The sequence below is a fragment of the Tamandua tetradactyla genome, chromosome 16, assembly GCF_023851605.1.
Source record: "Tamandua tetradactyla isolate mTamTet1 chromosome 16, mTamTet1.pri, whole genome shotgun sequence".
Lineage (NCBI taxonomy): Eukaryota > Metazoa > Chordata > Mammalia > Pilosa > Myrmecophagidae > Tamandua > Tamandua tetradactyla.
Window position 1 is genome coordinate 10865094 of NC_135342.1, and position 18782 is coordinate 10883875.

The window sequence follows — 18782 nt, forward strand, 5'->3', positions numbered from 1 at the left end:
TCATTATCTGTGCAACCCCGGAGCCTTTCTCCCTTTGGGGTTCCCCTTCCTAGCTCGGCCTGGGGCTTCGGGTCCACTTCTCTGCCTGGGCCTCCCCTGGAAGTCCCCTTTCCTCCAGGGTCCACCTGGGGGACTCGCCTGCTGCCGGATCTTCAAGATAACTCAAGTACTCCAGCTGGGGTCCTTCCTCTAATCCCCTTCAACAAGCAGAGGGCACCACCTTCAGTCTCGGAGAGAGATGAGCGACGAGGTCATCAGAGAGCCCGCAGGAGGGGAGGGAACTTGAAGAAGACTGAGAGAAGCCTGCGATTGGTGGAAATATCAATGATTGACAGGCAGGGGAGGGCGTTGCCAGCACGTAGAAAGGGACCTGGGGCCATAATTGACAGTTAAGGAGGTGGAGCCAGCACAGTGATTGACAGGAGCTGGGATCCTAGCCTGGGAGGGCGGGGTTTGCGCTGCCAGGCAGCATCCCTTAGAGTGTGGCAGGTGCGGCTTCACCTGGGCGGGGGCCAGCCTCAGCAGCACGGCGTCCCGGCCACGCACACGCTTTACAATAACACACGGGCATGGCGCTGGAGAGCCGGAGCTGGAGGGGCTACGGTGATGCTTTGGATCCCCAGATTCCCTATAGAAAAAATAATGGACATTTGACCACGTGGGGAACATTTTTTCTATAGGATGGTACCGGGTTGGATCGTGCCCCTCCCCCACCCATGTCCACCCAGAACCTGTGAATGTGACCTTATTTGATAATAGGGTCTTTGCAGATGTAATCAAATTAAGATGAAGTCTGAATAGATGCAAATGCTCCAAGAAATGATCATGATGATGAATATGCAAATATGTGATGATATTGTGAATTACTGAATATATATGTAGAACAGAATGATCAAAAGTTACGAATGTTTGCATTTGTTTGGTGTTTTTTTTTTGGTATTTTAAAAAAATTTAAAAATTAACAACAACAAAAAATATATACACCTATTAAGGCTTTATATAAAACAGTGGTAAAAAAATTTTAAATGCCAAAAAAAATTTTTAAGGCAAAGAAATAAAAATGACCTAAGAAGTCCTCATACAAATGACGTGGATAAAATCTTTAAATAAAAAGTAACATTTAAACAAATAAAACTCTAAACCAATTTTTAAAAACTGCAGCTTAATTTTATAAGTTAACACATTCTTGGCATTGTTCTAGTTTGTTAGCTGCCGGAATGCAATATACCAGAAACAGGATGGCTTTTTAAAAGGGGAGTTTAATAAATTGCTAGTTTACAGTTCTAAGGTTGAGAAAATGTCCCAATTGCAAAAAGTCTATAGAAATGTCCACTCTAAGGCACCCAGGGAAAGATATCTTGGTTCAAGAAGGCTGATGAAGTTCAGGGTTTCTCTCTCAAGTGAGAAGGCGTATGGCGAACACAGTCACAGTTTCTCTCTTGGCTGGAAGGGCACATGGCAAACACGGTGTCATCTGCTAGCTTGGTCTCCTGGCTTCCTGTTTCATGAAGCTCCCCGGGAGGCATTTTCCTTCTTCATCTCCAAAGGTCGCTGGCTGGTGGACTCTCTGCTTTGTGGTGCTGTAGCATTCTCTGCTCTCTCTGGATCTCCCATTCTCCAAAATGTTTCCTCTTTTATAGGACTCCAATAAACCAATCAAGATCCACCCAAATGGGTGGAGACATGTCATCACCTAATCCAGTTTAACAACCCCTCTTGACTAAATCACATCATCCAGGGAGATGATCTGATTACAGTTTCAAACATACAGTATTAAATAGGGATTATTTTACCTTTATGAAATGGGATTTTGATTAAAACATGGCTTTTCTAGGGGGCATACATCCTTTCAAAACAGCACAGGCATTATTTAGTAGTTAAAAATGTTGTTAAAAATTTAAGTTTTTGCTAAATTAAACTAAGAGTTTTAAATATAAAAAAAATTTAAGTTGAAGTCATACTGAATTAGGGTGGAGCCTAAATCCAATATGCCTGGTGTCCATAAGAAGAGGGGATACAAGATGGAGGGGAAAAGGGTGATATAAACTGGGTAGATGGAAACACTAGTGTCAATGAGAGGGAGGGGCAACTGTATGCGTTTTTCTGTTTTCTTTATATTTCTTTTTCTGGAGTGATGCAAATGCTCTAAAAAAATGATCATGGTGATGAATACACAACTACATGATGGTATCGTGGGAGCCATTGATTGTACACCATATATGGAAAGTACGAGAAGATTTTTCTCAGTAAAAAAAGAAAAAAAGAGGGGACTTTGCACACAAAGACACAGACACAGGGGAGAAGTCCACGTCAACATGGAGACTGAGATTGGGGTGATGCAGCTACAAGCCAGGGAATTCCACAGCTGGTCCTACAACCACCTTGATTTCATACTTCCAGACTCCACAGCCATAAGATGATAAATTTCTGTTGGCTTACACCGCCCAGTTTGTGTTACTTTGTTACCATGGCCATAGGAAACTAACCCAATGACTAAAACTGCCATAAATACAATTCATAACTAAGTAACAACCAGGGAGAAATTATTTGCAACACATATAACATATATTTAATGAGAGCCACATTTCAATTGGCAGCCCAGAACTTTCTCCCGAACTTGAAACCTGTATGTTTAGCTGCTGACCTCAACTTGAGGGTATCTAAAAGGCATTTCAAGCTCAACATGCCAAAACCGGGCTTTTGGGATGTCAGTTTCCACTTCAGACCCTGGCCTCCGGGTGGGCACACGTTGTGAGTCAGGGTTGAACCACGTGACCACCAGGATACCGTGAAGGTAACAGGGCTGACTACCAAGGCTCACTCATAAAGCGAAATACCCTTCCCTCTTCATCACTTGCACTTTTACTCTATGGGAAGCCAGCCACCGCCCTATGAGGACATCATGCAACCCCCATAGACATAGTCCTTGGTCACCAGCAAGCAATGTGAATGCACCATCTTGAAAGCAAATCCTTCACCCTAGGGGAAGTCTTCGGATGATTGCAGCCTCAGCCAACATCTGTCCTCAATCTCATGAACCCGGATCGCCAGCCCAGTTTCCTCCACATCCCCAATCCAGAGAAACCAAGAACGATAATAAATGATTTCTGCTGTCTAAAGTCATTCAGCCTAGGAGTGTTTGTTATGCAGCATTCGATAACGAATACATGCTCCTAAGTCTGTTCCTCTCTAGGTTTTTCCAATCCTTGTAAATGGGAATAACATTTACATAGTCGTAATAATAGAACCATGGAAAATGTCCCCATAATTTATCTCTCTATATCTTTTTATATTGTTCCAAGATAAAACTTACCATTGAGTAAAAAGTAAAAACATTAGTGCACAGCTTGATGAATTTTTACTATTTTAAAGAATACACATATGCAACCACAACTCAGATCAAGGCATAAAACATCTCCAGCACCCCTGAAGTCTCCCTTTCTTGTATCCCCTCCCATTTTGATGCCCTCGCCCAAAGGCCACCACTATTCTGACCTCATATAATGGAATCGTATGAAAGGTACTCTTTTTGTTCCTGGCCTCCTTCCTTTATCATGATTTCCATGAGAGTTACACTTGGTGAGGTGAGTCAGCAGTTCAATTCCTTCCTGTTGCTGAGAATTCTTCCATGGAATGAATACACATTCATGTTTATTTTTGTGTTGATGGAAATATAGGTTGTTTCCAGTTTGGGGCTATCATGAATAAAGCTGCCATAAAATATCCTGTGTGTGTCTTTGGTGACATAGGACTCATTTTTGTGTGTGTGCAGAAGCAGAATAGCTGGATCTCTCATACATGGCTGACGGGAATTAAAATGGTAGCTACTGTGGAAAAATGCCTGGCAGTAAAGCTGGACATTTTAATTCCCATCAGCCATGTATAAGAGTTTCAGTTGCTCCATGTCCTTTCCAGCATTTGTCATTGTCAGTTCTGTAACGTTAGCCATTCTGGTGTGATTCCAGTGCACCAGATTGTAAATTTACCAAATTGTAAATTTCATATGCATCTTCCTAATGAGAAATGACAATAAATGCTGAATACTGAGCTAGCCAAACTTATGACAGTTATACAAAAGAGGCTGTAGGGACGGGAAGCATGCATGTTAAAAGTGTGGGCAGACCTGTCTCTCACAGCCCCTCTCCCAGTTCATATACCGAGTTGTCTGGTCAAGAACTCAAGAGTATGTGAATGATGTCTCCCAATATGAGAAGGAACAGAAACAACTTTTTCTCCTGCTCCATGGCATCTTCAGTCACCCCACAAATTTCTCCCCTTCAGACAACTATGCCCCATTTCAGCCAGAATCAGTTACAGAAAACGGGCTATTGCCCCATTCCTCTATTACCAAAAAGACCAAAATGTTAGGCCTGGAGGACAGGACCCTTTCCCCCAGGATGTAACCTATCTCTGACAAATATTTCAGAAAGCCACTTTCACCCCAACCCAGCATCTCCTTTACCCTCCATCAGCTGCCCTCTTGTGATAACCTCCCATTACTCAATCTCCACCCTTCGTCAGATGCATTCTTGTGGTAAACTCCCTTTACTCACTATCTACCCACCGGCATTTACAACCCTGCATGCCCAAAGGAGCACTTAAATTTTAAACTTCCCCAATGGGAAGCTGCCAACTCCTAACTTAGCCATCTATTTCTGAAAACTAGCCAATAGAGACCTGCCTAACCCTTGCCCCAACTCCCTAATCCCAAGCCATAAAAACCCTAACCCCTGCCACCTCAGGGCAGCCGTTTCTCTCTCTCTTTTGAAATGTTGCCTGGGTGCCTGTGTTTGTCCCTGACATAAAGCCTTTGCCTGAAAAAAAAAAAAAAGTGTGGGCAGAAGGAGGAAAGAGAGCTAAATCCTTATTTTTCCTAGTGGAAAGGCAAAAGATCATATCTAAAATGGAGAAATCAAGAAGTAGCAATGCACATGCATTACGTAGAGATGTGGAAATAAATGTCAATATCATCAGCCAACAGAAATGAAAGTGGTGCCTCTTGGGAGGGGAAAAATGGGAGAAGGAGGCATGGGGTGCGACCACTGGTTTTCATAACAGGACTTTGAAGAGACTTAAAGTGTTTGTATATGTGTGTGCATATTGGCAAGAGATAAAAGAGATTCCTGAAGGAAGAAATACAAATGGAAAAAAAAGGAAGGAAGGCAGGAAGGGAAAAATTCTCAACAGCATTACTAACTGGGGCAAAGAACATATTCAACAACAATGTAAAAGCATTTCACGCCCACGAGATAGGAGGGTTATTGCTACGCCTCCTCCTGGAAGCCCTCTGGAGAACTGTCAAGAACTATCCATCAAAGTCTACCACTTAGCTATAGTCATCGCTCTAGGAATTCCAGATCCAGAAATGGGCACACGGATATGAGGCAGCAGGTGTGCAGGACGGTATTTATAAATTCTGTTACTACGGCGCTGTTTGTAACCTTGGAAAGAGGGAGCAACCTCCATAGAGAATCGGTGATATAAATAGCATAGCGCTGGTGCCCTGGAAAGCTCCGCTGCTGTGTGAGTGGAGAGGCTGACACGCGTGGGGCTGCAGAGGCCTGAGGCTGGGGCATGGAGAGAGCAGGGCCTCAGAGCCTCCAGATCTCAGTGCTGCTCACATTTTAGGAGGATCATTCCTTGGATGGGTGGGGCGTCCTGTGTGGTGTAGGACACTGAATAACAACATCTCGAACTTCTACCCACCCTGTGGCAGGAGCAACCCCTCCTACCCCCAGGTGACAACCCAAAACACCTCCAGCCATTGCCAAATGTCCCCTGGGGTGGAGGGGGGAGCAAAAGCGTGGCCTTTGAGAACCCCTGGAAAAGAGGCACGGCTAGATGGATGCGATGCAATAAAGCAGACTCAGCAGACTGCCAGTGGCAGAGTCTAGGCGGTGGACTTGTGGCTATTCGCTGCATAATTCTTATAACTTTTCTGTGTTTTTGAAATTTTTCATAATACAACGCCTGGCGCCAAAAAGAAGAGGGGAGGCCATATGTTCTGCAACATATAACAGTGAGAGACAGAAACCAGACACAAAAGGGGTCTGGCTGCGTGACTCAGGTTACATGACATTCGGAGACGAGCAAGAGGAATCAGCGGTCACGGGAGTCAGAGGCTGAGCTGCCTTCGAGGGTGGGGTGGGGTGCCGGATTTGTTGTAAACCCGATGGGGCAGTGGTTGCCTGGCCCAGGGAAACATGTTCTTAATCTTAAACCACATCCTGTGGGCGTGAAACCATCTGTATATAGGGCCTCAGAAGCTCTTATTAGTTAAGTGTGTCCAAACCAAATGAGGGTGAGCCCCCCCCCCCAATATGGCTGAGGTCCTCTAGCAGCAGGGAAATCGGCCACAGGAAAAGCAGCCCCGGGGAGCTGGTGGGAGCTGGACGCGAACAGAAAATGGAAGAGAAAGTGGACGCTACCACGTGCATCGCCACGTGATGGAAAAGCCAAGGAAGCGTGAAAGAAGCCAAGGAACGAGCCAAAAGATGCTCACCCCAGGAGGATGCAAAGCCTCCCAGCCTCTGAAACCGTGGGCCAATTAAATTCCTGTTGTTCAGCCAACCCACCCATTTTAAGACACTGATTGGGCATCTCCATAAATAAACGCCATCAAGCTGATGGTGCAAATGCTGAAGTGCTTAGGAGTGAAGAATATGATGTCTAGAACTCATTTGGTTTATGTATACCAAAAAGATGAGCTGCTGGGTGGATAAAGGGATGGGCGACAGGTTAAACGTATTATGAGGAAAATTCAGCAAACTCTGTTCATTGTAGATTCTAGCTGGTGGGTACATTGTAGGTTCGTTGGACAAGTCTTTCTACTTTCCTATTTTTATTTTTTTGGTGCATGGTCCGGGAATCGAACCCAGGTCTCCCGCATGGAAGGCGAGCATTCTTCCACTGAACCACCCTGTACATCCCTTTCTACTTTTCTGTGGTTGACAATATTCATAATAAAATGTAGGGGGAAATAGAGACATAGGGCTGTCCACTTCAGATGCGTGCACTTTATTGCATGCAAGTTATATCGAAGATTTTTTCAAGTTCAAGGTATCTGGATAAGCAAAAGAAAAAAAGTTATGCACCAGTAGGTAAAAACTTTTCATTTACTTTTTTTAAAAAATGAGGTTGCATGCTGGTATCGATATGTAAATCTAGGCTAAAAAAATTTTTTTTAAGCTTGAATGGAGTTTCTCAAAACGGGTTATCTCAAAATGCAGATTCTTGGGCCCCATCCCAGACCTTCAGAATCAGAATCTCAGAATGAGGTCCGAGAAATCTACACCGTTAACTAGCTTTTCTGATGCTTGCTCAAATGTGAGAAGTCTCCTTAGGCAGCAGGGGGAACAATGGAGAGTCAAAAAGACACTGTCAATTCTTTTCATACTTTTTCGATCTTGGTGGGACTATGGATGATTTATTTATTTTTGTGTTTTTCGGTATTTTCCGAATAAAATCATAAATGAGTCGGGGGATCCTGACACACTGGCGGTCCCACTTGGGACCCGGAGGGGGCTTCTGTTCGAGCCCTCTCCCCCTTCACCAAAGTCCCTCCCCCATGTTCAAGGAAACCCTTGTGGTTAATGAGTTTCAGAAAAGTGAAGTGAAAGTTACAAGAAAAAGCGATGGAGGTTAAGGGACGGAGCCCCCCACCCTCAAACTGGGAGTAAGGGGCGCCAGTGACACAGGGGACGCCTCTGGAGACCCTACAAACACAGTCCAAACCTCCCTCCCCAAATGCCACCCTCCTGCCCCTCCCCACGTGTGCCCTCTGAGAGGCCACATGTCCTCCCCACCTCTGAATCCCGCGGTGGGCAGTGACCAGGGTGGAGTCTGCAGGGGAAGGAAATGCAGCCGCAGGACACTGGTTTACAGACGTGGGTCCCCAGAGATGTCGCCGTCACCGCTGCTGCTGTCGCTGCTGTTGCTGCCGCTGCTGCCAGCCGTGAACCCTGCCAGAGCCACGCTGATCCGGTACTGGGACCCCAAACCTGGGACTCTACACCTCTTGCCCTTCAAGTCTTGGGCCCCCCAGTTCTGTGGCCCCTAAACCTGGGACCCCGGGATCTATAAGCGTCCTTTCATGGTGTCCCACATCCCCACCCCCGATGGATCTACCCTGACACCTCTTCAAACCCCAGTCCTTTAAGTCCAAAATCTTCTAACCCTGAGGCCTCCCGGGACCCCTTGCCCTCCTCTTGGAATAGGAGCCTCCAGGTATGAGAACCCCCAGATGTTGGAGGCTCAGATCCATGAGCATTAAACCCAGACTCCCCCAGATTCACATTCTCCAAACTGTTTAGGTCTCAACAAGTCCAGTTTTGGGGACCCCAGGGATCTCCCCTTCTGGCCTCTGGCACCCTCCCAATCTCTCCCTCACCTCTCTTCTCCTCACTCTGTGGAACTCTTGATGGGGGAGGGGCCATTCTTCCAGGAAGCCTTATCCCCACTCCACACTCTTGAGGCTGTCAGAACTGAGTCATGGGGGGCCAAAGGTGTGAGTGAGGGGGCAGGGCTCCAAGGAGCGACTGCAGGCAGGTACAGAAATATTCCTTAACGTGCTGTTTGTTAAGCTGCCTTTTAAATCTAATATCCGGTAGACATATTGTCAATGTAGGAGCAATCGTCTTCAAAGCGTTGTCCGAGGACTTGGTAGAGATGCAATGCAAATTCTCAGGCCCCATCCCAGACCCCCTAGTTAATCAGAAACTCAGAAATCTGAATTTAACGACCCTTCTAGATCAAGGGTTGGCAATTATAGCAGCTCAAGAGCCAAATCCAGCCTGCCTCGTTATTTTGCAAATACAATTTACAGAAGGGTCACCCTTTATTTACATATCATCTATGGCTTCTTCTGTGCTATAATGATTGAGTTGAGTACCTGCAAAAGAGACCATACGGCCTATGAAGGCTTTACAGAAAACTTTGCCTATCACCCTTGCTCTAGGTGTTTCCATTTCATGCTAAAACCGAGAACCACTGGCATAGAGATTCACTTCATCCTTTTTAGCCATAACAGTGGACAGCATTTGTGTTGGTTTTCTGAGCCCCAGTTGCCTGTACATGCAATAGAGAGGAATCCTGAGCTTAGACAATCCAAATATTTTATACTAGTGAGCTTGCCTGCCTTTTACCCCAGAGGAAGACCTATCTCTATCATCCAAAGCTCTTTATTAAACAAACACCCTTGAAAAAATAGTCTGGAAAAAATGCAGTCAGTGTCTCTGTTTTTGCAAGACATGCAAAAATTCAGGATATCCATGGAGAATTGTCTCCCAACACCGGGCTGTTCATATACTTATTTATTTGTAGAAACTCTTTGCATATTAGGAATACTAACTCTTTGACATACAACTTGTAAATATTTCCCACAGATTTTTGGTTTTTAACTGCACCTTTGTGTGTGTGGAGGTGGGTATTGTACAGCGGTTTAAAATCTTAGAGTCACATTCATCAATATTTTCCTTTGTGACTTCTGATCTCGATGTCAAGTTTTGAAAAGCCTTCCTCTCCCCAGAATTATTTAAACATCTTACCACCTTCTGATGCTCTCATAATTTTATATGTCATATTAAGCTTTTGATAGATCTGAAATTTATTTTGGTGTAAAAGTGAAACTGGGGTTTGGTACAACATCATGAAGATTTTTGCAAGAGCTAGATTTAACTTCAAGTCTTTGGAGAAAGTGTGAAGGTAGACTCTCTACGGATGGCTTCTTTTAAGGTCATTGGATATTCTGTTATTGCAAGGCCTCTGGGATGGTCTGTTTGGGGTGGCTTGCTCTTCTGGAATCTTTGGGGGATATTAGTCATCAGCATATTTTCTGGAAGGTCTCCTGCAAGGTTGTTATTGTAGAGTTTCTGGTAATGACATTACTGCAGTCATACAGAAATTTAACTTGCCATTATATCCTATATGGGAAAGATTGCTATAGAGGGTCTAACAGGAAGGCTAACTTCCTAACTGTCCATATGTCCTCTTCCCCCATAGGATCCCTCTTCGCCGAGTCCATCCTGCACCTAGAACCCTGAATCCACTGAGGAGATGGGTGGAGCCAGCAGGCCTCCCCAAATGGGGAACCTCAGCCACTGAGAACAAGCCCATCTTTGTGCCTCTCTCCAACTACCTGGATGTGAGTCCCTGCCCCCCACAGCCCACACACCCCTGTGTCCCCAAGTCAAGCTCTTCATTCACTTCTCTCTTTTGTCATCAGGCCCAATACTTTGGGGAAATTGGGCTGGGAACGCCCCCACAAAACTTCTCTGTTGTCTTCGACACTGGCTCCTCCAATCTCTGGGTCCCGTCAAAAAGATGCCACTTCTTCAGTGTACCCTGCTGTGAGCTTTCATGGGGGAGAATAAGACAGAATGGGGATGAAGCGAGAATGGGGGACTGGGTCCTGGCTTCCCAAAGGTTTTTGAGGCACCAGCCACTTCTGACATGGCCTCAGGGGTGAGGTCAGAGGGGCAGGAGGCACTGAGGAGATTCCTACCCCCAATGACACCTCCCTCATCTCATCTTCTGCCCTAGGGCTGCACCACCGCTTTGACCCCAATGCCTCCAGTTCCTTCCAGCCCAATGGGACCAAGTTTGCTATTCAATATGGAACTGGGCGTCTAGATGGCATCCTGAGTGAGGACAAGCTGACGGTGTGTGACCTTTGAGCCCAGGAAGGCTTGAGTCTGGGAGAGCCCCAACATTTACAATCATTTGGCCAAGGGACGGCCTGGGGGAGGCGGGCTTCCTGAGGCAACGAATGGGGCTCAAGTCGGGGTTGCGGCTTCCTGAGTAAAGGGATGGGGCTTTCCAAATAGGGAGCTAGAATTTCCTAGGCATTTGGGCTTTTTCCCAGATGCCCCCAGAGCTGGACTTCATGCCTTGGTTTGCGGGATCTCAGGGACCTGTGGGTAGGGTCCCCTCCAGAAATAACTGGCCCCATCTGAATCTACCCCTAGATTGGGGGACTCGAGGGTACATCAGTGGTTTTCGGGGAGGCCCTGTGGGAACCCAGCCTGGTGTTCACGTTTGCCCACTTTGATGGAATTTTGGGGCTCGGCTTTCCCATTCTGGCTGTGGGAGGAGTTCGGCCCCCGCTGGACGTACTGGTGGACAGAGGGCTCCTGGACAAGCCTGTCTTCTCCTTCTACCTCAACAGGTACTGGTGGGAGGGGGGACATCCTACCTATCTAGGAGTCTATCCCAAGAAGGAAGCTCTGCTGTCCTTCAGGAAGTCTCTTACCTGCTGAAGGAGGTCCCATCCTCCACTCAAGAAGTCACCCACCCAATATTAGAAACACCTGATCCCTACTCAGCTGTCCCATCCACCAACAGACAGTTTAAGACGAAGTCAAGAAACCCACCATCTATTCAAAATGCCTCATGTTTCCAACCCAAATCAGGAAATTCCATTTCCTCTTCAAGCAAACACTAAAGTTAGGAACCCTCTTTTCACCATAAAGAAAGTTCAGATTCCATCCGGGCACAGCCACCAGAAGTCAGGAATTGCCCATTTTAATCCAAGAATCCCCACCCACCTCTTAGAAAGCTCAACCTTATGCTCGGAGAGACCCACCCAACCTCCCAGGAAGTCTCCACCTTGCCCTCAGAATCCATCACCCTGAGTCAGAAAATCCTATGCCCTCTCAGTTACCCTGACATCCATCCCCTCAGGAGTTCCACCAACCTTGAGTATTTCCTGCCCTCTTTTTTGAAATTCATCTTCTGCCTTCCAGGAAGGCTCCGCCCCCTCTCCTCTTACCATGGTCAAGAGCAACTCAGGAAGTCTTACCCCTCTTGAGATTGCATGGCTGCAATTCAGATAGCCCTGCCGCCCACCAGGAAGGTGCCTCTCCACCAGGGCTGATTCAGAAACCGCACGTATTGTGACCTTCAGCTCAAGAAAATCCCCACCCGCCACGCCAAAGTTCTACCTCCCACAGCCAAGCTAGGAAGTCCCATCGCCACTTTGGGAAGCTCTCAGAGCCCCCAAATCCCATTTTCCACCAAGAACATCCCATTTTCCTTCACTTATTGCCCGGTTTCCAGACCCTGCCTACATTGCACTCCCCCCTTAGATCCTGGAAGCCACCCCAATTAGCAGGAAGTCCGGTCCCCTCAGGGCTGGCAGGGGGAGTGGAAGTGATGCCAACAGCGCTTTGCCTCTGCAGGGACCCTCAGGAAGCCTATGGAGGAGAGCTGGTGCTGGGGGGTTCAGACCCCATGCACTATATCCCACCCCTCACCTTCGTGCCAGTCACGGTCCCTGCCTACTGGCAGATCCACATGGAGCGGTGAGGGGCTGGGGTTCCCGGGTCTGAGGGGAGAGGGGCTGGGGGTCTGGACCCCTTGGTCTGAGGGGGCAGGGGCTGGGGACCTGGACTCTGGATCTGGGGGAGGAGGGGCTGGGGGACTGGACGGACTCGTGGGTCTGAGGTGGGGGGTGGGGGGGGGCTGGAGGTCTGAGCGAGGAGGCTGGAGTCGTGGACTCTTGGGACTCTGGCTTCAATGACTGCATCCTCTATTCACAGTGTGCAAGTGGCCACAGGGCTGATGCTCTGTGCCCGGGGTTGTGCTGCCATTCTGGACACAGGCACGTCCGTCATCACAGGCCCCAAGGAGGAGATCCGGGCCCTGCACAGGGCCATTGGGGGATTGCCCCTGCTGGCGGGTGAGGTGAGGGCCAGATCTCTGGAGGGTAGGGGCTGAGGAGGCCACCGGGGCGGGAGGTACACTGGGCAGGATGCAGGGCTGTCAGGTGGGCAGCAAGTGGCCGGGAGGGCAGGAGGGACAGCCTAGGGGTTAGTGGGGGGAAGCAAGGACACCTCCCACATGCCCTGAGGGACACAGTACATGGAGGAACTAGAGGAGGAACTGGTTTTGGTGGCCGGGTTGGGACATGGGAAGGAGATGACGCAGGTGGATTCAGGACTGGATGAGAGTGAGAGGCCATGAGGGGAGGTGAAGAGTGGGAGAAAATTCAGGAGTCATATTTAGGGCCCATCAGCCCTTAGAAATGAGTGATGGGGTGAGGGAGCCTCCCAGGGAGAGAGAAGAGGCCCCAGGAGCAAAGCTCATGGAACAGCTTCATCTAAAGGAAAAGGAGAAAGGGCAGGAGCAGCCAGAGGCTCAGAAGAACCTGGACAGTGTAGGTTCTCAAAAGCTGTGCAAAAGTCTCAAGAAGCATGGACTGGGTCATGACGCTGAGAGCTGCCCACGGGGCTCCCACCACAGGAGCCCTACGGGTGCCTCCGCCGGCACCGCAGTTCTGGGCAGTGGTGGGGCCTTCTCAGCCCGAAAATCCATGACCCTGACTGTGCTGACGAACACTCAGCTCTTGAGGATCCGACTCAAATATGAGCTGTGTGGTCTCGGGCAAGTCACTAAGCCTTCCTGGGCCATGCTTATGGGTTGCTACAATGACCACCTCTCCTTTCAAGAGAATAACACACTCTCTAATTCAACATAGTTCCACCATTCCTTGATGCTCAATGAGGTGATTACTGTGGGTTATAAGGAAGATAAATTTCTTGGTAGTTATTAATCATAGACTGGTATTTATGGGTATGTACTTGGGAGTGGTGGGGATTGTGGCAAACTGGAAGTACATCGGCAGCTCTTTTCCTGTGAAGGAAAAGCCTGGTTTGCTGGCAGAAACTTGAAACCATTACTTGAAACCTCCTGATTTGTACATAGCTATAGTAGTATTCATGATGCAACAGGCATGCTTCCCAGTATCACGGCATCCCTATGAGGTAAGGACTATTATCATCTGTATTCTCAGAGTGGAAACTGAGGCCCAGATAGGTTAAGTAACCTGACTGAGGTTGCACAGCAGGTAAAGTGGGAGAACCAGGATTTGAACACAAAACACAGACCCCACACCTGTACCTTTTAGACGCTGTGAAACAAATGAAGTATACCAAGGTGTAGCCCAGTTTTTGATCTACACTTAGACGAGAGGAAAAGAGGGTTTGCCTGTACGGAGCGCGGGAGGTGGGGGTGTGGGTGAGGGAAGCGATGGCAACCAAAGAAAGCGGCAGGACCGTCCGGCCGGCAGTATGGAATACCTAGCTGCGGGATTTGAGCAATGCCGGAATCCTGTTTTCACTTGTTCCTCTTCTCCTCCAGTACCTCATCCAGTGCTCAAAAATCCCAGAGCTCCCGCAAATCTCCCTTCTCCTTGGGGGAGTCTGGTTCAACCTCACTGCCCAGGACTACGTCATCCAGGTAGGTAGACGTAACATTGACGTCAGAGTGGCGTGGCGTGATCGGGGCTTGAGAGAACGGAGCTGGGAGTTGGACAGCTCCAGGACAGGACAGGGGACGCAGACGCCCAGAGGCCCACCCCCATCCCCGGTCCCTTTGCAGATTGCTCGAGGAGGCGCCCGCGTCTGCCTGTCCGGCTTCCAGGCTCTCGACATGCCTCCTCCCGTGGGGCCCCTCTGGATCCTCGGCGACGTCTTTCTGGGGGCCCACGTGGCGGTCTTCGACCGCGGGGCCAACGACATCGAGGCCCGAGTGGGGCTGGCGCGCGCTCGGCCTCGCGAGGCAGGGCGGCGGGGGAGCTGGCCCGCGCAGGCGCGGTTCTCCGAGTGAACTCCTGGCCAGCGCATGCGTACTCGGGCCCCGCCGCCTAGTAAAACCCCACTATTTCCAAGGCACCTACCTGGGTGGCTTCTTTTCTTAAATGCGTGCTTTTTTTGGAGAGAGACATAGTGTCCGGACCTCCGGAGTCGAAGAAGAGAGGAAGGGGAAGGAAGGCGCCCTTCCCCGGGGTTCACAGTGATGCGGGACTCTAGTACTACGAATCCCATGAAGCCCCTCGCCTAGGCTGCCTCTGGTCAAGGGCGCCCGGTGCCGCGGGGCATCACGGAGGTTGTAGTCCACGCCGTTTCCACGCCCCGTCGGGGGCGGGCACAGTCACAACATTCGTGGGAGGCGACAAGTCGCGACGGCGGCGACAGGTGGCATGGGGGTGGTGGCGGCTGAAATCGGTAAAGGGTTTCCCAACCTTCGATCTAAGTGGAAGGGGCACCATTCCCACGGACGTCATCTCCTCGTTCCTCATCTATCCCTTTGGGACTCCCGGACCCCGGGGTCCGCCATCGAGGCGGGGCTTGAAGCCCCCGGGTTGGGGGGAGCGGTGCTGCCCCTCCTCCGGCGGTGATGTCACTCCCCCCTCCGCAGCCTCTTGCTGCCCAGAGCTGCTGGGGCTGGGTCACCCCTCCCCCCATCGCCAGTCCCGGATTCCCCCACCCCGCCCCGCCTCGACTTGGGGTGAGTACGGGGGAGGGGGCGAAAGCTCAGGGACCGGGGGCGGTGTGGCAGCCCAAATCCCACTTTTGGAGGCGGGTGTCTCGGTAGACGGGGACCCACATTTTACCGCGGAGAGATTCCCCTAATTCTGAGCGTTGGGGGATAAGACACTTGGAGGGTCTCGAAGGACCATGGCTTGTAGGCAGGGAGTCCCCATATTTTCGGCTTTAGTATTCTAAGACCCCTTTCCTGGATTTGGAACTGATGGGAACAGGGGAGGAGGAATAAAAAAGGGATCTTAAATTCAGGGAGGAGAAGCCCCCTCCCCAATTCCAGGGCTTTAGGAAATGGGGGAGGGAGCGTTGGGAGGGGCCGCCGGGGTTGAGGGAAGTGGGAGTTTGGAATTACAGGGATTCTGTGCCATGTGAACCTCGAAAAGGATAGACTGGGTGGGGGGTGGGGGGAGGAAGGGTCTGAGGACCGGACGAACGTTGGCCTCACCCCTTCTGTTTTCCGTAGCCGATAATCGAGTCCAGTTTGCCCTAGTCTGTGCGCATGTCTGAGGGTCCCATAAACCGAGCCCCTGTCAAGCCTCCAGAAGCCCCTTCCCCTCTAAAGGATGAGTGGTGATTTCAGGCTCACAAATCCCCACGTTCCCTGGTGGAGCCTGGGGAGGGCCACGAGGGAGTGACGGCATCCAAATTCCCGGGCCCCGCGGCGGTCTGGGTCATCCGTCCACCTTTGGGCCCCAGGTTCCTAAATGACGAGTCACATCCCTTATTGGCCCCTTTTCCAGCACCACCCCCTGCAGCCCACCTCCCACACCTTCGGGCCTCCCAGAAAATGCTGGTTTGGTAACTCGAACCCTCCCCTGGCTGCTGTCTGAAGTGCCGCAGAAAAGTGGAGGGAGGTGGGGCGGGCAGAGGGGAGGTGTAAGGAAGGGTGGCAGACTTAGGTCCTTAGCCTAGCCCCCTGCTGCCAGCCCCTGTAGCTATCCAACCCCGGCTCCCGGCTCGGCCCCCACCGCGAGCCCCAGCCCCTCACCTTAGACTCACTGCTCCTGCCCTGGGGTTCACCAGAATTTAGAGCTGATAAGAATAGGAAATTCCGATTTTGTTTTTCTTCCTGCCTTCCTGGGTTCCATCCGAGGTTTGAAGTTCCTGGATGCTGGATTATGGGGAAATGGGGGAGTCCAGGGTCTGGGATGGGGGCTGTGTTACTCCCTTGATCCGCAGGACAGGCCCCACTTCTGCAACTCTCTCTGCAGTGACGTAGCGTCGAGTCATGGCCAGGATGGGGGTTAGACGGGTGATGGGGGGGCGGGCAGACAGATGTTTGAGCTAAAAAGACATAGAGACCAGGAATGGAGTAACAGATCCTGGTGGTGGTGGGGAACAGAGGCCCAGAGAGAGGGGACACAGATCCAGAAAGAGAGAGGGGGACACAGACTGGGGGGGGCAGACAGAGACCCCAGAGAGAAGGGGACACAGACCCACAGAGGGGGACGGAGGCCAGGAGGGGGGGTACAGAGACTAGAGCGGGGGTCCCCAGACCCAGAGAGGGGGATCCAGACTCAGAGGGAGGGGTCAGAGACTCAGAGAGAGGGGGACACAGACCCAGAGCATGGGGTTCAGAGACCCAGAAATAGAAAAGGCAAGACTCGGAGATCTGAGACGGGGACGGAGATGGGGCGGGCGGGGCGGGGGAGTGGAGGACAGAGACCCAAAAGTGGGCAAAGAGGCCTGCAGGGGATGGAGACCCAAAAGAGCGGGACAGAGACCTGGGGCAAACAGACTCAGAGACACCGGGAAAGAGGGGAGACAGAGACCGAAGGCAGGAGAGGAGAAAGGCAAAGGCTGAGGAGAGGAAGGGGTTCAGAGAACTGAGACACAGAGGAGGGCGGAGACCTGGAAAAGAGGGAGACTCAGAGACCGGGGGACAGAGAACAGGGAAACAAGGAGTCCGAAAGACGCAGAAACGGGAGCGGGGGTGGGAAGCACCCTGCGGCGGTGGCGGCGGCCCAGGCGCGCGAGGGCGCCCGCAGCTCCTGACCCGCCCCCTTCGCTCCCACAGGCACCGCTCCTCCCGCCGCAGCCCGGGTCGCGGCCGCCGGCCCCATCCCACCCCCTGCGCCTGCGCCCTGACGCTCGGCGGCTCAGCGGGCCGAGGGGCGGGGCGGGACCCATTCTGGGCGAGGGCGCCTGATTCTGTCCCCGCCCCTCAATCCAGCTTCTCCCGCGCGGGCCTGGCCGACACGTAGCCCCGCCCCATTCCCTATGGGCCCCGCCTTCAGATTCAGCATGGACAGCGCTTCTCCCCTCCGCTAACCGCCCTTCCTCAGCGCCCCCTCCTCTCCAGTCCTTACCCACACCTTGGTTCTCCGTTCTCTAGGCCTTCTTCCCTTTTCCCACCCGTGGCACGTCCTCGCCCGGCCCTGTAAGGCCCCACTTGCCCTTGGTCAGGGCTCTCTCTCCTCTCTGTGCAGCCCGGTGGCTGTGTGCTACAGGTCTTGTCCCTCCCGTTCCAGCCGGGACGCTTACTCTGGACCTTATTCCCCACCTCCTCTTAGCCCTGAACCGCCCGCCATAACCTGGTTGCTTTCAAGCCCCACAAATCCCCGCCCCTCGCCTAGCCTTCCCACAGTCCTTTCGAGACATTTCTACCTTTTGTAGACTCCGCCCGCCTGCCTCGCCCCGCCCCATTCAATCCGGACCCTCATTCTCCCGGCCTGATCCTGTCTAACCAGGCCAAATATGCAACTTCCTTCAATCCTTCCTTTAGCCCCGCCCCTCCCTTAGTCCTCTCCAGACGCTCTCAGATTTCCAGGTCTCGGCCGGCTCCAACCCTCCCGCCAAGCCTCCTTCTCCATTGCCCTCTCCCCCATCCCCTTACAGTTCAGCCTAGTCGCCCCATTCCGTCCAGGAGCAATCTCCACGCTCCACTCCAGTTCCCGCCGCTACATCCCGCCCCTCACACCCTGGCCAATCAGAATTGTTTACAACTCCTCCGGCCCCGCCCACACCACCCTCCGCCCCGCCCCGTCTAAGAAACATTGGGAGCCCAACCCGGTCTTCTCCACCTGGCCATCCCCACCCAGGCCCGACCGCCCGCGCTCGATTCTCCCCGTCCCTCTCAGCCAATCAAAGCGTCTTCTCCCATGTAGCCCCGCCCCTACTTCCGTTCGCCACGGCTCGTCAGGCCCCTGTAGAAAGTTTGGACTCGTCCTGTCCCTCCGTCCCGCCCCACTCTCTTTTCGACTCCATCAGGTCTCTCTCTCTCATCTAGCCCCGCCACCTCGGTCCTCCCGGTGCTGTCAAAGCAGCCTAAGTCGCCCACTCCGCCCCTTTTTATGCTCTCCCCGCCCCTCCTCTCAGAAAGACCCAATTGGCGGGTCTCACTTCGGCTCCGCCCCGTCCAGCCCGGCAGCGGTAGGGCTCCAGCAGCTGTGCTCGGGACCTCGGCCCCGCCTTCTCCTGGACCAATCTGTTCGGTTCCTCCCCGCATCCCCGCCCCCTCCG

The 18782-nt window shown here is 51.5% G+C and overlaps 1 protein-coding gene and 1 long non-coding RNA gene across 2 annotated transcripts; one reads left to right on the plus strand and one right to left on the minus strand.

Moving 5' to 3' along the window:
• Positions 1-7838: 7838 nt before the first annotated feature.
• NAPSA (napsin A aspartic peptidase) lies at positions 7839-14669 on the plus strand. The gene is made up of 9 exons (XM_077130990.1): positions 7839-7983; positions 10000-10141; positions 10223-10346; positions 10540-10658; positions 10965-11164; positions 12177-12299; positions 12537-12681; positions 14137-14235; positions 14377-14669. Exons 1-9 carry the CDS (start codon positions 7901-7903, stop codon positions 14602-14604), a joined length of 1263 nt encoding a protein of 420 aa, XP_076987105.1. The 5' UTR covers positions 7839-7900; the 3' UTR covers positions 14605-14669.
• On the minus strand, positions 8437-18765 carry LOC143658803 (uncharacterized). The gene is made up of 3 exons (XR_013163331.1): positions 18663-18765; positions 16309-16604; positions 8437-9844 (listed from the first exon to the last, which is right to left on the minus strand). It is a non-coding gene; the product is annotated as an uncharacterized LOC143658803 (long non-coding RNA).
• Between the last annotated feature and the right edge of the window lie 17 nt (positions 18766-18782).

Excerpts from the sequence above, each read along its gene's own strand:
- NAPSA (XM_077130990.1), top strand. The coding sequence starts at position 7,901 with ATGTCGCCGTCACCGCTGCTGCTGTCGCTGCTGTTGCTGCCGCTGCTG. Across the intron at positions 10,142-10,222 it reads CTCTCTCCAACTACCTGGAT|GCCCAATACTTTGGGGAAAT; the intron begins GTGAGTCCCTGC and ends TTTTGTCATCAG. Across the intron at positions 14,236-14,376 it reads CCCAGGACTACGTCATCCAG|ATTGCTCGAGGAGGCGCCCG; the intron begins GTAGGTAGACGT and ends GTCCCTTTGCAG.